Source organism: Agelaius phoeniceus, chromosome 3, assembly GCF_051311805.1.
Source record: "Agelaius phoeniceus isolate bAgePho1 chromosome 3, bAgePho1.hap1, whole genome shotgun sequence".
Classification (NCBI taxonomy): Eukaryota; Metazoa; Chordata; class Aves; order Passeriformes; family Icteridae; genus Agelaius; species Agelaius phoeniceus.
In genome coordinates, this window is record NC_135267.1 from 77634759 (window position 1) to 77648578 (window position 13820).

The 13820-nt window shown below is 37.2% G+C and overlaps 1 protein-coding gene across 7 annotated transcripts in view; it reads left to right on the forward strand.

Moving 5' to 3' along the window:
* The window catches only part of PDE10A (phosphodiesterase 10A), a 343772-nt gene that overhangs the window by 302297 nt on the left and 27655 nt on the right, over positions 1–13820 (forward strand). For all 7 annotated transcript variants that reach the window (XM_077175661.1, XM_077175660.1, XM_077175657.1 and 4 more), the window contains 5 exons: positions 888–1043; positions 3732–3782; positions 5628–5686; positions 8188–8239; positions 11801–11943. In XM_077175661.1, the coding sequence (XP_077031776.1) occupies positions 888–1043; positions 3732–3782; positions 5628–5686; positions 8188–8239; positions 11801–11943 (461 nt within the window). The remainder of the gene's footprint in view (positions 1–887; positions 1044–3731; positions 3783–5627; positions 5687–8187; positions 8240–11800; positions 11944–13820) is intronic.

Genomic DNA, 13820 nt, shown 5'->3' on the forward strand with positions numbered 1-13820 from the left:
TTTGTTAAAGTTGATTGTCATCTTAGTAATTAAGGTAGAGATTACTTGCTGTTTTCTTTGAGAAGTGAGAGATTTTGATCAGCCTTGAAGGGGTGTCTTTCTTGCCTGAGCACAGCCTGCAGGGAAGGTGTGAATCGGGTACTGAAGGCCTGATGTGCAGGGAAATGGGTCTTGCACACTTGGCAGTGACTGTCCAGGTGTTTTTGTAGGCCTGCCTGAGTTTTCCTACAGGGGGAAGTGAAGCCATAAAGCCTTGAACATGCTCTCTGAAGATTGAAAGTTATGTATTTGGGCCTTACATAGAAGCTGGTAGGGTTATTTGACCATTTGTTTCTGTATCTTTTGCACCAGTTTATTCAGGATGCGTAAGAAAAGGAAGAAGATGCCTTAAGTTTCAATTTTTGTTTTCTTGCAAGCACTGTTGTCTACTCTTAATACTGAGATATGAGCAGTCCACTTTGTGATTACAAATTCTTTAGGGTTTTTTGGAGGGAAGGATGTTGGGGTGGTAGTATTCCTTGTTTGGGTTTTTATTTAATCTGGACTGGCATTGGCAATAATGTGCCATTTTTTCTGCCTGTGAGAATAGAGAAAAAAACATTATATAAACAAACTCAAATCTGGGTGTAATATCACAGCTAATTCTGACCTTACATCAATAAAGTTATCTGTAGATGTAAATTAATGCTGAGACTTCAAAATTACATTTTTTAGTTGCTGTCTTACTACTGTGTAGAAGTTATGCTGAGAAATGAGTTTTTGTGACTTTTGTGATTTTCCTGCAGATTTGCTCAGATAGGAGGAGGAGGAGGAAAACATCAGTATGTCTTGGCTGTTAATGCTTTATCAGATATCACATTTTATCAGATTATATTTGCATTTTCTAGGATGAGCGATTTCCCAAAGGTACTGGACTGGAGTCGGGGACCCGTATCCAATCTGTTCTGTGTCTGCCAATTGTCACAGCAATTGGTGACCTGATTGGTATCCTGGAGCTTTACCGTCACTGGGGCAAAGAAGCCTTCCACCACAGTCACCAAGAGGTGAGCTCCTGTGCAGCCTTTGCCCACTTCCCCACCACAGTCAGGACTTCACTCCCATCCCTACCCCCACTCCAAACTTCCTCCTCATGCTCTTCTCGTGAGTTTATATCTTTTTCATGCTTGATTTTGTTCTTATTAAAAAGAAAATAGGTGGTGATTTCAAGTTTCAGTCAGAGGAGGTGAAACATACAATTACAGGGACACATCAAGAGTTTTAACTTGTGTTCTTTTGTGGATAAACAGATTCCAAGTTTCCGTATTGATTATAAACTCAATACAGAGTTGTTAGAGAAGTTAACACAGGACAGGTAAATGAAATGTAAGTGTAAATCAAACATCAAAACCCAAAATCACTCTATATAAAAAAAGACAATGCTCAGTTATCTGAGTCTCAATCTTAACTTTCCAGTACAGCTTTGTTTTACATTATGGTAAGATTTAAAAAAATATTTTAGTTTACTCTTTGCTGTAGCTTCTAAAGTAACGAGCCCTATCGCAAAACAGTGTTGCAATGTTACAGCAACAGTTTCTCAAGTCTTAGTGCTCAGTCTTGCGGGAGGGGAGAGAGATTTTACTTTAAATCAAAAGTGAAGCAAAAGAGGTTTCTGACCTTTGCATCCATGTTTTTACTGCCACACTTGCTCCAGCACCAAGATGAGTCTGTCTAGGTGGTATTTCCAGTTCCAGGTATCCAGGTGGTCCCTCCAGAATTCCTTGCAACAGAAGGACAAGGCATGCTGTCTGCTGAGTCATTGTGGTCTCCTGGTTTCTTTCTAGGTTGACAACCATGTGCTGGTTTTGGGTCAGGCTTTTCTTTAGCTTTTAGCAGCTGATAGCTTTTGTCTCTCTCCAGCCTGTCCCATCTCTGTGAGTTGTCAGGATGACTGTCCTTTGTCTCCTGATTTAGATGCCTTTAGAAAGTGTGTATAGAAATGCTGGTACCTGGATGACCTGCCAGTCTAGGTGATGCTCATAAAGCTCTCCTCTGCTTTTTTTAACTTCTGATGCTTCGTTATCCAGATATTCTCATTCATGCTCATCTTCCCCTTTCCATGACTGTTCTGCATGCATTACTCAGTTCATACAAGTCCTCTGTAGCTGTGTTGTCCATAAATGTCCATTTGTCAATTTGAAGTTAGGAGCTGTTAGCCAAATACAAATAGATTTGAAAACTGAGCAGGTGTTGCAAAGGCTGTTGATGTAATAAAGGTGTTCAAAGTGCATCTTTGCTCTCATGTCAGGGTGAGGATCTCTGTTATGCCCCATTAACATGTCTCTGATGTAAAGATGAATTTCTTCTCTGTGCCATCCCCCAGAGAAGGGAATCTGAACACACAGGACAAAATGGAGTGAGTTCTAGCCAGGTGTGTTGTCTAAAAGGTATGAGATCCACCATGGTGCAGTTTAGCTGTACTGAACAGGAATTATTTGTGTGAAAAGGACAGAAGATATTCAGGCAATAGGTACTTAAACTAGTCCTCCCAAAGAAGGAAAACAGCAGCAGTACTTGTCAAGTGTATATTTTGTTTATCAGTAAGCTAAGTACTCTGGCATTCATCTGATGTTTACATGTGTATATTAGTTCTGTAATCAGTGCCACTTCAGCTTGTTGTCACACCTTGTATTTTTTCACCAGTAGACAGAGGTCAAGGTAGGGAACTAGATTAGTGTGGTGGTGCCACTGTCCTTGCTCAGAGAACAAAGAACAGGCATTCATACAAAACCGGGCTTCATTAATTCTGCAGCCTACGCACAATGTATTTAATTTTTTCAATTGTCCTATTACATTAATCAATCTACAATTCAGCTAAGTCTCAGACGTGATTTTTTTTATGAAAATATGAATGTTTTATGTTATATGAAATAGCTTCTGTAGCTAAAGTTCATGAATGTTCTACTTGGAAAATACTGTCTGCTAAATGAAAGTATTTTATTAGTAAATTAAAAATATTTTAAGGTCACTTTCTGAGTTTTCTAAAGCATTCTTTTCATTTTCAGGTTTCAGAAAGCCTTTGGATGCCATTAGCAATTTTTATGAAATGTTTGCAAAGTGTTCTGTATAAAAATATAAAATAAAAAAAATACCTTAGGAGGGCATGCAAAAGCTGACCTCTTGTGCTTCTGTTCCCTGTGTTCCTGTAAAGCTCCTGTGCTTCAAGGACAGGAGATTATGCATGGTAGCACATCATAGTTAGCTGCAGTTTACATGACATTTGTTTGAAATGTTGCCTGGAAACTGTCATACTTCAAACACTTGAGCTGAGGGATCAGGTCTGGTTCTTCTGCCACCAAAACAGTAATGAGAGAAACAGTGCCTGTTTACAGCTGGAAGTAGCTATTGCTGAAGAGATACAGCCTCAGAAAGCTGTTAAGGCAGATTTTATTTCTATGGCAGATGCCTTTCAACGGTATAATTTTTAAAGCCCTCGGCTTATGAGATGTTTGTTTTGATGTTGTATTTTTGAGCTCATGGCTGCTTCTGAAAACCATTGGTAAGCTCTAAAACTGAAACACTCACAAGTACATTGAGACTTTTGCAAAATAACTGTCTTCCCTTAAATTGTTACTGCCTGACTGTCTAAAACAGCTCAGTCAATTTGCTTAGCAGGTAGATAGAGAAAAGAGGCATGTCACTGATGTGCAGTTTTCAAGGTTTTTTCAGAGAGAGTTTCTTCTCTTTTGTTGCAGGTTGCAACAGCAAATCTTGCATGGGCTTCAGTAGCAATACATCAAGTACAAGTAAGTGTGAGTGGTTTTTAATTTTTTTTTATTCTGTATCTTGTCTTCCACAATGTATTTAATAGGAGCATGGACTGTGATCAGATTTAACTGGAGGTCATTGCTAAAGCATTGATTAGAGCCCCTTCCTTGAACCTGGAAAAATATGCTAACATTTTTGGAGTTTGTTGAACTAGTTTTTCCTCACTTGCAATCATGGATCAAATAAAAAACAATATTTGTACTAAAGAAAAGAAATTTGAACAATGTAGATAAATAATGATTAAAGCAGATTTATCACAACGGTTTTGCAGGATTGTTTTGTTTTCTTGTAGAAAGGCAACTGCTAGGCTAACTGGTTGCTTTCCTGCTGCTTTGGTATTCAGTTTGGAATGATGAAGTGTGGCTAGCAAAACCTATTTTAAGCCATCCTCACTAGCTGCTTCATGGTCCTGTAACTACTGCCACTAAGGATGCTTCATGCTGTCCCTAGCTGGGTGCCTAATGGAGCTTCAGTGTCAAGCTGCTCTAGCAAACCCCAGCAGCTTTGCTAATAGGTTTTGTTACTTCAGCTAGCAGAGGATGGTAATACTGAAACTAAACATATTCCGTCAACTCAGAGAAGATGCTAAAATAGATTCTTCTGTCAACTCCCAGGAGGAAATTCATGACATTCTTTTTTTCAAGGTGTCTTTCACACACTTGTCAGAAGACATGCAGAAAGCTTCCTGCTTTTCTCTTGTAGTCTCTAATCTTTTCTGCTTCTGTGCTGGAAGTCACTGACTTTGGGGTGGTCATTCCCATCTAGGCAGAATTAGCTGGCACAGGCTATTGTACACTAGAATTGCAATTGCATGCAGTTGTAGCTTCACCTATGTAGGAATTGCTCTCTCCTTGATTTGAGAAGTCTTTCACATCTAACAAAACACAACAGGGAAAGTTAAGTTCAAGCTTGTCCATTTTTATTTCTCTTCATTCTTCTAAGCAGAGCACTTGCCCTTCCCAAGTTTTTTTGCAAGAGAAGAGTGCAAGAGTTTTGATCTGGCATTTTGTATCTACTTTGCACAGATGAAAGATATTACTAATTCGAAGTGATACTTCTGTGAGTGTAAAATGTACAAGCAGTAGAGATTTGTTTTACTTTTGGCCTCAGTGCTTGCTCTAGTAATATACAGATGTACAATTGTGTTTCAGATACTGAGTATGCAAATATGTCAAGTAAAAACACAAGTTGAAAGCTTTGCTTCATCTAACATTTTGCTTCTAAAAAGAAGTATGCATACTATTTTCTGTATTCATATTCATGCTGATTTCTCCCTGAGTTGAGCATATATCATCTGCTGCTTAGCTTAGTTAAACTTGTCTGATGTCAGACTACAGTTGTGTCTATATGCTACTTTGCAGCCTGGAAAAAGTGGCAAAAATGTGGTAAGGGAAAAGGGAAACAAAATATTTGACATTCTCAGAAGATCTGAGGGTCTGGATAAGGAAATGTTCATTCCATAATCACAGTCAGTGACAGCCTTTGAGACAGCATGAACAAGTGTAAAAACCAACAGATTTAAGTGAGTCTTAGGAAAGATTTTACTTGTGTTTCACAGTTTTAACTCAGCAGCTAGATAGCTAAGATTGAAATCCAGCACACAAATTCAGCTTTAATTTTATACTGTGCTGTAGCAGATATGTGTGTATGTGTGTATATATATATATATATATATATATATATATATACACACACACACACACATGTATGTACACACACACAAGTATTGGTGGTTTTTTTCATAAATATTAAAGGGATGGGACTTCAGTTTCCCTGTGGCATCAGTGTTCTGGAGCAAATGGTTCTATGATCTGTGCTTCCAGGTGTGCCGGGGCCTTGCCAAGCAGACTGAACTGAATGACTTCTTGCTTGATGTATCGAAGTAAGTGTGATGTGCAAGATAATCTCATGGGGTTTTGATGAGCTTTTCTAGCCTGGCTCTTCCAATCTACCTGTGTTCACTCAGTAGCAGTAGTGGAAGCTGCTCAGTGTAGCTCACAAGCAGGTGCAAAGGCACACTTCAGAGAGTGGGCAAACTTCAGCACAGGGACAGGAACAAGTGGTATGTGTGGCAGTGGTGTATCCCTTTCATAATTTTTTTTGTGGTGATAATGCAGATGAAAATGTCACATTCATTTATACCTCACAGAATTTATTTATTCTTGTGGTCTTTTGCATGGGGTTTTTTCCTCTTTTTTTCACACCTCTTCTGTCAGAGTTAAATGTGGCCATCTTTTTAGTAGTGAAAAATAGGCTTGGTGTCTCATGGCAATTTTAGAAGGCTTGAAAGGACTTTACAGAAAGTTGTTTAGTATGCTTCAGCTTCCCCTATTCTCCCAACAACTTTTTGGGCACGAATGCATGTATTCATAAATATATGGATTTCAGAGTTAAATCCTTGAAGAATCAGGGCTGCCACATGGTTGCTCTTCCCGTACATTTTCTGAAGGATCTCTTTTAATTTTCAAAGGCTTTTATTGCATGTAATATGTTTGCTTTAATTTCTTGTCACTATAAGGCAAGATTAATTTGAAAGCACAGAAAGAGTGTGAAAGCTTGAGCTTACACTTGCAAAATCAGTTTAGTGTTTAGGTTATCTGCTCTTCCTTCATCTCTTTTTGTTTGTCACTGCTATAAGAATCTTTAAAGAGCAAAGATAACCAATAAATTAAAAGATAAACCAGAGCTGTACTTTTGGTAAATCAGTCTGGAGTGCTTAACAGTGTTTTATGAAACTAGTTGGTAGAAAAATTTCAAAGTGCATCACAAAGTAATGATGATACTGTGGAAAAATGAGATGTCTTGTATTTTTGCTGCAAACACTTCTGTGGGTCTTGGTGAACAGTTCTCAGGCTGATGAGATTAGAGGATGTCCCAGATTCCTATGCTATTGCTCAGGAATGTAGGCAGCCAAGCTGACCCAGCTGGAAGGGAGAGTAATAAACTACAGGGAGGAGTCTGCCCCTTGCAAAGAGGGCAAGCTGGTTGTATCCAGATGTCTTTCCATACTTTTCCTCAGGATGACCTTTTTTTTTTTAAATTTCAACATGATTCAGAGCATGTCTCCCAAAAGGCACTCTTACCAAGTCTTGCACCATTATATTCCTTTCCAGAGTGCTTTACCAAAAACTATATTAATCTATCCAGATTTATGAGCTGGCAATTTTTTCTTAAACTGGCATAGTACTGAGATTGTTTTAAAGAATTTTGTAATTGTTTTAAGTTTTTAAGATAATAAGTAATAAGTACTGGAAATATTTATTATGCCTTTCTGTAAGAGAATAATTCTTAGATAGTATTATAATTTCCTAGAGTTTTTTAGTTTCAATGAAAGAAGAAAGTTTGTATTTTAAGACACAAAACTGGGATATCATTTAATAATATCTTTATGAGCTTCACATAGGCACAGACTTGTATCAGCAAGAAAATAATTAGATTCCTCTTGGAAGTGGTCTGTATCTTTTCTAACATGGAAGGAGAATTTCCTTTTCAGTGAGGAAATGGTTAGTGTGCAATGTCACCGGGACATGTTCTGTAACATTTTAGAAAGGGCAGAGTATTCAGACCAGTGTATTTTGTATCTCCTTTCCACTAAACCCAAACAGGACTGAGCTGTGTATATATTCAAGGCCACGGGACAATGCCTTTTGTCTGCTGGGAACATTGTAATCCAAGGGTTATTAATACTTGGCATGTGGAATATTTAGACTTCTTTTACTAATAAGTTTGACCTTTATCTTTCAATGTTCTTGACTGTCCTTGAACAGTTACCACTTTGCTGTGAAACTGAGATTCTTTTAAAAATTCTTTTTTATTTTTTAAGTTACAAGATCATTCCCTTTCTTCAACTTCAACTGTTGTTCATAGAGAAAACCCATGAAGAGTTTCTTAAATAGTTGCCTTTAACTAGTGTTAAGGATTAGATATTATGACATGGAGTTAGCCAATTTTTGGTGTTTTAAAAGAGATTTTTTTGTTGTCATTTCCTACTTCTTTTCTTTTCCTTTTCTCTTCTACTTTTAAAATTTTCAGTGTTTTAAAGGTGCCAAAGCATTTTGATGCATTCTTGGTATTGCTCAGCAGGAGCCTATTCAGTTCACACCAGGCAATATTTGGTAGTCTTTCCATTTTGTGCAGAGCAAATTCTATGTATAATAATGCATATTCTCAATTCTGCAGAATAATGGCTCAAGGGAACAGAGCTAGGACCATTTCTTAATTTCCTTGTGCTGTAGCAAGCCAGTCAGTGATTTTCAAGGTGCAGTGGTTTGTCCTCACCTTTTCTGGCTCCATGTTAAGCTGTCGTGAAGCAAGAGCCCCTGTCACTAATTTGAGAAGTGTTTGACTAAATGCCAATGTTTACTGACTTCTCTTTCTCTGCAGAACATATTTTGATAATATAGTTGCAATAGATTCTCTACTTGAACATATAATGGTAAGTTGTCTTTTTCACCTATAAGTTTATTAGTTGTAGGTATTAAAGGCCTTCATTCTTCTTCCATTGAAGACGTTCTGTCATTGAAATATATTAGCTGTTTGTAGTGAACACATAATACAAACAGTATAAACGTGTCTATACAGAAAATGTGGTAAAGGATGGCTTGATTTGTCATTTTTGCAACAACTTCTGTTCACAGCTTTCATAAGGAATGAAACAGGACTGTGTCTGAACTAAGTAGTTACTATTGTGTTCTGAGAAAGTTGGAAAATTGTAACAGGCTTCTGGTTTTCTTTTTATTTCAGCATGTATATTGATTCCTTCTTCTAAATTGAATTTGCTGTGTGCTACAAAACTCTGCTCAAGAAGTTACTGTCTGTAGCAGGGGACAGAGTTTAAAAATTACTCCTGGGGTATTTTTTCCAATTGTTGAATGAGATGTGTAAGCCCTTGGAAAACTACACCCATAACTAGAGTGACAGTCAGTCAATGTTTTATAGAAATGACTAAAACCAAGTGGTTAGTTCTTCCCATTGAAATAACTATTTAATGATTTAAAGCACTGTTCAGAAGCAGTTTATGAGTTTCTAAATCTATTTTGAATTCAGAATTATTTCCTGAATAGTGTTAACAAATGTGGGTGAACTGGCTGTGTATACCGTTTTGAGTGATTGATATGTGAATTATGCTTTTTAGCTTTATGCACATTCATTGCGTTCTGCAGTTGTTTTTCCTAAGTGTAAACCTGAATCAGGTCTGTGATTACCGTTGTTTAAAATTTGCACATTCAAAAAATTACTTTTCAACAATGCTCTGATGCATGCCCTAGTCTTCAAAGTGATATTCTTAGCTAGACTATTCAAAGACAGAGATGTTAGAACACAAACAACAATAAAGCGGTTTTATTTAGAAACGTGAATTAGTAATGGAAAATATTCTGCAGTGTGTGTGTTATTCTAGTTAGTACACAGTCAAGAATTCTGCACATGGGACACATTTCTGAACATTGACTTTTCCAATTTAAATGAACCTCTTAAAAATAGCTTAGCATTTAAAAGAACTGGTACAACATAACATATGGCATTGAGAACAAATATTGATATTCCTCACTGTTCTTCCCTGTGAATAGAGATCTGGTGGAAAACACAATTGGCAGTAAAATGTGCTTACTCTTTCATCATCTTTTCCAACACTTGGCTGCATCATGATTCTGTGTTTTAACCTGTGTGATGTTTCATACTCAGCTTCCTTTATAGCTGTAGCTGTTGTCTCTTTCTTGAGCCAATCAGCTGAATTATGAGTTTGTACATTTACTGCCATTTTATGGGAGCATCCTTTTATCATGATGTGGCTTATTCTGTATCTCACTGTGAGAAAAGACTAGAGCTCAGTTTCTTCTGAGAAACTGAACTGCTCACTACTTTGCCCTTTAGTGATTGCACTTATGGTTTGATTTGTTCCTGCAATACTAAAGAAAAATTGTGTGTTTCTTTCCATTCTTTTCATTTTTATTTTCATCAAAATCTCTGGCAAAGCTAGTGATATAAAGGTGTTTTTGAATGTAAATGCAAAGAAGGGAAGTAAAAGTTTAAGTTGCCGTACCAATTTTCTTGCCCTTCTGCTTGAGTACTTACAAGCAGCTTATGCGAAAGATGGTCCCTGGCCTCCCTACTGACAGTGCAGAACATACTCTTTGTACTCATATTCCCTTTCAACCACTGGTCAGGATTTGAGCAAGGGTTTTATAGAAGTAAAACTGTCTCATCCCATTAACTATTTCTCAATTAGTACTGTTTAAGGAATTATTTTTGAAAAGCATGAGTCATGACCAAGGTAAGTTCTTGAGTCACATGCTTTAAACCACAAAAGATTAATTGTATAAAATCAACACTGTGCTGTAGATTTTACAAAGAAATCTGAAACAGTATCTGAATAGAAGCCTTTACTGGACCTCTTGTCCTTTTAGCAGTTTCTGTTCACTCTCTTTTGAGCAAAACAATAAGCAATCCAAGTGGTTAGGGTCTTTAAATTTCTTAATGCTCTAAGGGGGAAAAAATGCACAAATCTTACCTCTTAGATTGCAGTCTCCCTGACTTTTCTGTTGCGATGGAGTAAATGGAGTAGAAGACAACAGAATCTTCCTAAACACAGATTCAGTTGGTATGGGAGGGCCCTCCAAGTTATGGACTTGGGCTAGATGGTATCTGTGCAGTTTCCCTCCTATAGCATAGAACTAGAGTCTCTCAGTTAATGATTTTTCATCTCATATGGGTTTTTTTCTGCTGAACATTTGTCCATCTGCATTAGTGTGAAATGAAATACTTTATTGTTTTGCTTCTATTTTTGGAATACAAGAGAGAAGGGGTGGGGAAGGTGATTCATATGGAAGTCTTATGAATCCTTAAAACATACCAACTGCATGCATTGCACACCAAGATTTTGTTAGCCTCTTTTTGTACCTGAATGACTAGGTAGGTATTATATAAAAAGTGGATAGAGATCCACCTCAGATCCTACTCTACCATGAAGTTACTGTACTTTCTGAGCAAATAAGAAACACAGAAGACCTGATTTGGATAGAGTAGTTTCTTGTGCCTGTGTATTGGCATCTTAACACAGTGATCCTTTTTTGATTTTTGTCTCAGTTTTCCCTCTTTTTCTCAGAAAGACTATTGTATGTCTGAGAAATACTTCACAGCAGTGAAGAGCTGCTGTGTTCCCAAGACAAGATTCTGTTCTGACAGCCAGTGCTTCTGGGAGTTATTTTTGCTGAGATAAAACTAGTTGGTTCAAAGTAAGATAGAGACCATGCAAGTCTGTTGCTGTGCTGTGGTACTTCCTTGGCTGTGGCTGGTACCTTTGGGCTTTGGTTAGTTCATGCACAATTTCTAAGTCTCAGCTCTTGCACAAGTACTGTCCCTGACATGGGGAGGGTACAGCCATTTCCTATCCCTCTGCATAGGGTCATCCACAATGATACCTCTAATGACAGAATCACAGTGCCACAAAAATATTTCTGACTTGGGAGGGACCCACAAGGATCATTTGGTCATTGTTTTTTACAGGCACACTTAGTTTTTTTAGAAGCAAACACTAAATTCTCTGTTATGTCTGTCTTTGCTGGATATTAAATACCAATATGTTTGCATTGACGATGAAGGCAAAAAGGCAAAATTGCCATTAGGTCTTGTTCTAACTTATCTATTTAAAATCAGGTTAAGGTGAATAGTATCTAAACATAGAGGGAAGAAAGGAACTATTTTGGAAAGCCTTGAAAAACAATTAAACAGGCAAGCCTATTTTCTGGGGGGAAACTTTCAAGTCTCTGAAGATATTCCTGCATTTCTTGAAGAGCACACTCAAATTTACAGAGAAAATATTGAATTCAAGATTTTACTTCTGAATTGTATTATAATAAGATTGCTCCTTCAAAAAGATTTCCATACTGGACAGCTTCTCAAAACTTTTATCGTACAGGGTTGTATGTTTTTATCAGGTAAATGACTGGAGATAATCCAACTCATGACCGTTAACTCTAGTTTTGTTTTTTGTCTGTAGATATATGCAAAAAACCTGGTGAATGCAGATAGGTGTGCACTCTTCCAGGTTGACCACAAAAATAAGGAGCTGTATTCAGACCTTTTTGATATTGGAGAAGAAAATGATGGAAAACCTGTCTTCAAGAAGACCAAAGAAATAAGGTAAGAATAGCTAGCAGAAGAGTGCAGTTTCATTATAACTATGGACGTGCAGGCATTTTATTACCCAGTTTCTGTGCCTATCTGCAGGTACCCTGACAATACTTGTCATACTGTGATATCATTCCCACCAGGACCCGCCTCCAGAAGGTAGTACTTCTGGGAATGACATTGCAGTGCCATCGAAACAGCGTCTCTGAAGCTATAACGTCACTCCTGGAAATGCCGTCTTCCGGAGGCGGTCCTTTTGGAAATCATGTTGGGAAAAAAACAGAGGTGTTCTGAGGTAGGTAAAGGTGCAGGTAATAGTGCACCTAATCCATAGTCTGCCAGTTTGGGACTTTTGTTCCCAAGAGGGTTCCCAAGAGGAATTAAAATTTGTGCGATTCCAGCACATCCAAAGCAAGGAAATCACAATTTGTACTTCTTATGGATGGATTAGGCAAATGTAGAATTGAGTATGGATTGGTCATTCACTTTGACGATTTCAAGCTCAGTAATTTAATTTTACTTTTCTCATGTGAATTTAGATTTTCAAACTTTCAATTAATTGTAATACTGAACAATGCTTGAAGTGGTAAATTTGAAAATGTATCTTGTCTGGTAATGACTAGAAAGGATTCTCTGACTAAAAGTTCTGTGTATTTCTGATTCATGTCACAGGTACCTAATTTTTACACTTACTTTTTTAATGAAACAGGCTAAACAACAAACTAAATATAGTGTTTTTCACTTTTCAAAAATTATGAATCCCTCATAGATCCAGACTAAGATTCTCAAAGGCATACAGGTTTCAGATTTTCAGCTTCTTAAAAGTAGAGAATTTTATGACTATGTATCCTGTGCTAAAATTTTCCTAAAATATTCAGCGTTGATTTTTATCAAAACTTTTTTCATTTCCTCCTTATACTTCTAAAGTTCTGGGCCAATATGAGATGTGATTCATGTCTTCACTTAGACTCCTTTAGACAAACTTACTCCCACTTACCATTGTGTGAGTGAGAATGGAAGGAATAAAAATTGGTGCAATTTGCGTACTGACAAGCAAGGAGGTGGTGTAAATTAAAGAAGATGGCCTGCTTTAACATGCACTTTAATACTCCTTCGTGATAATTGCTTTTCTTGCTTATATCTTTGTCTTCTCTGTATGTTATTGAAATTTTGATTCTAAGTGCAAGGGTGTGAGCCATTTCACAGGTACTGTATACTGAAAGTGAAGCGCAACTTAAATACCTGTAAGAAAGTGACACTGAGTGAGTCATCAGGAAGGAGTCTTAAGCTGGTGTGATGTACCTATCATAAGAAGCAACAGAAAAATCTAACTTAAAGTCAGGTGTGCAGGGTGAAATCCTGACAGCTTAATCACTAACTTCAATACAGGCACCAGGGTACTATCAGGGTACATTTAGACTTCAAAGCATTCCACATATGTTTCTTTTTGCGTGTTTTTCTCTATAAATTATCTTTTGCTTTTATGTCATAACTGCTTAATGTCGAAATATTGAGAACTATTTACTCACAAGACAAATGTACAGATGTTTGTGATACAACTTAGGAATGTATTTGTTGTGTTTAACTTCCTTGTGGTGATTAAGGGACACAGTGCCATGGTATTGTTTGATTGTCATGAAACAGGCTAGTCGTTCCTATTCCCATGGAAAAATCCATATAATGTTCAGCTTTGAAATTTCCACTGGTCTTTTTCCAAAATTTTGTTTACCAAATCCACACATATACACCAGCCAAAGAAACAAGTTCCATGTTCTCTTTGTTGTGTCTAAAGAAGCAATGGATATGTAAAAGTCATAATAAAATCAATACCTTTTAAATGTAAATACAAGTGTCTGAGTTCTGTACAAATGTTATGTTTGTTAGGGATA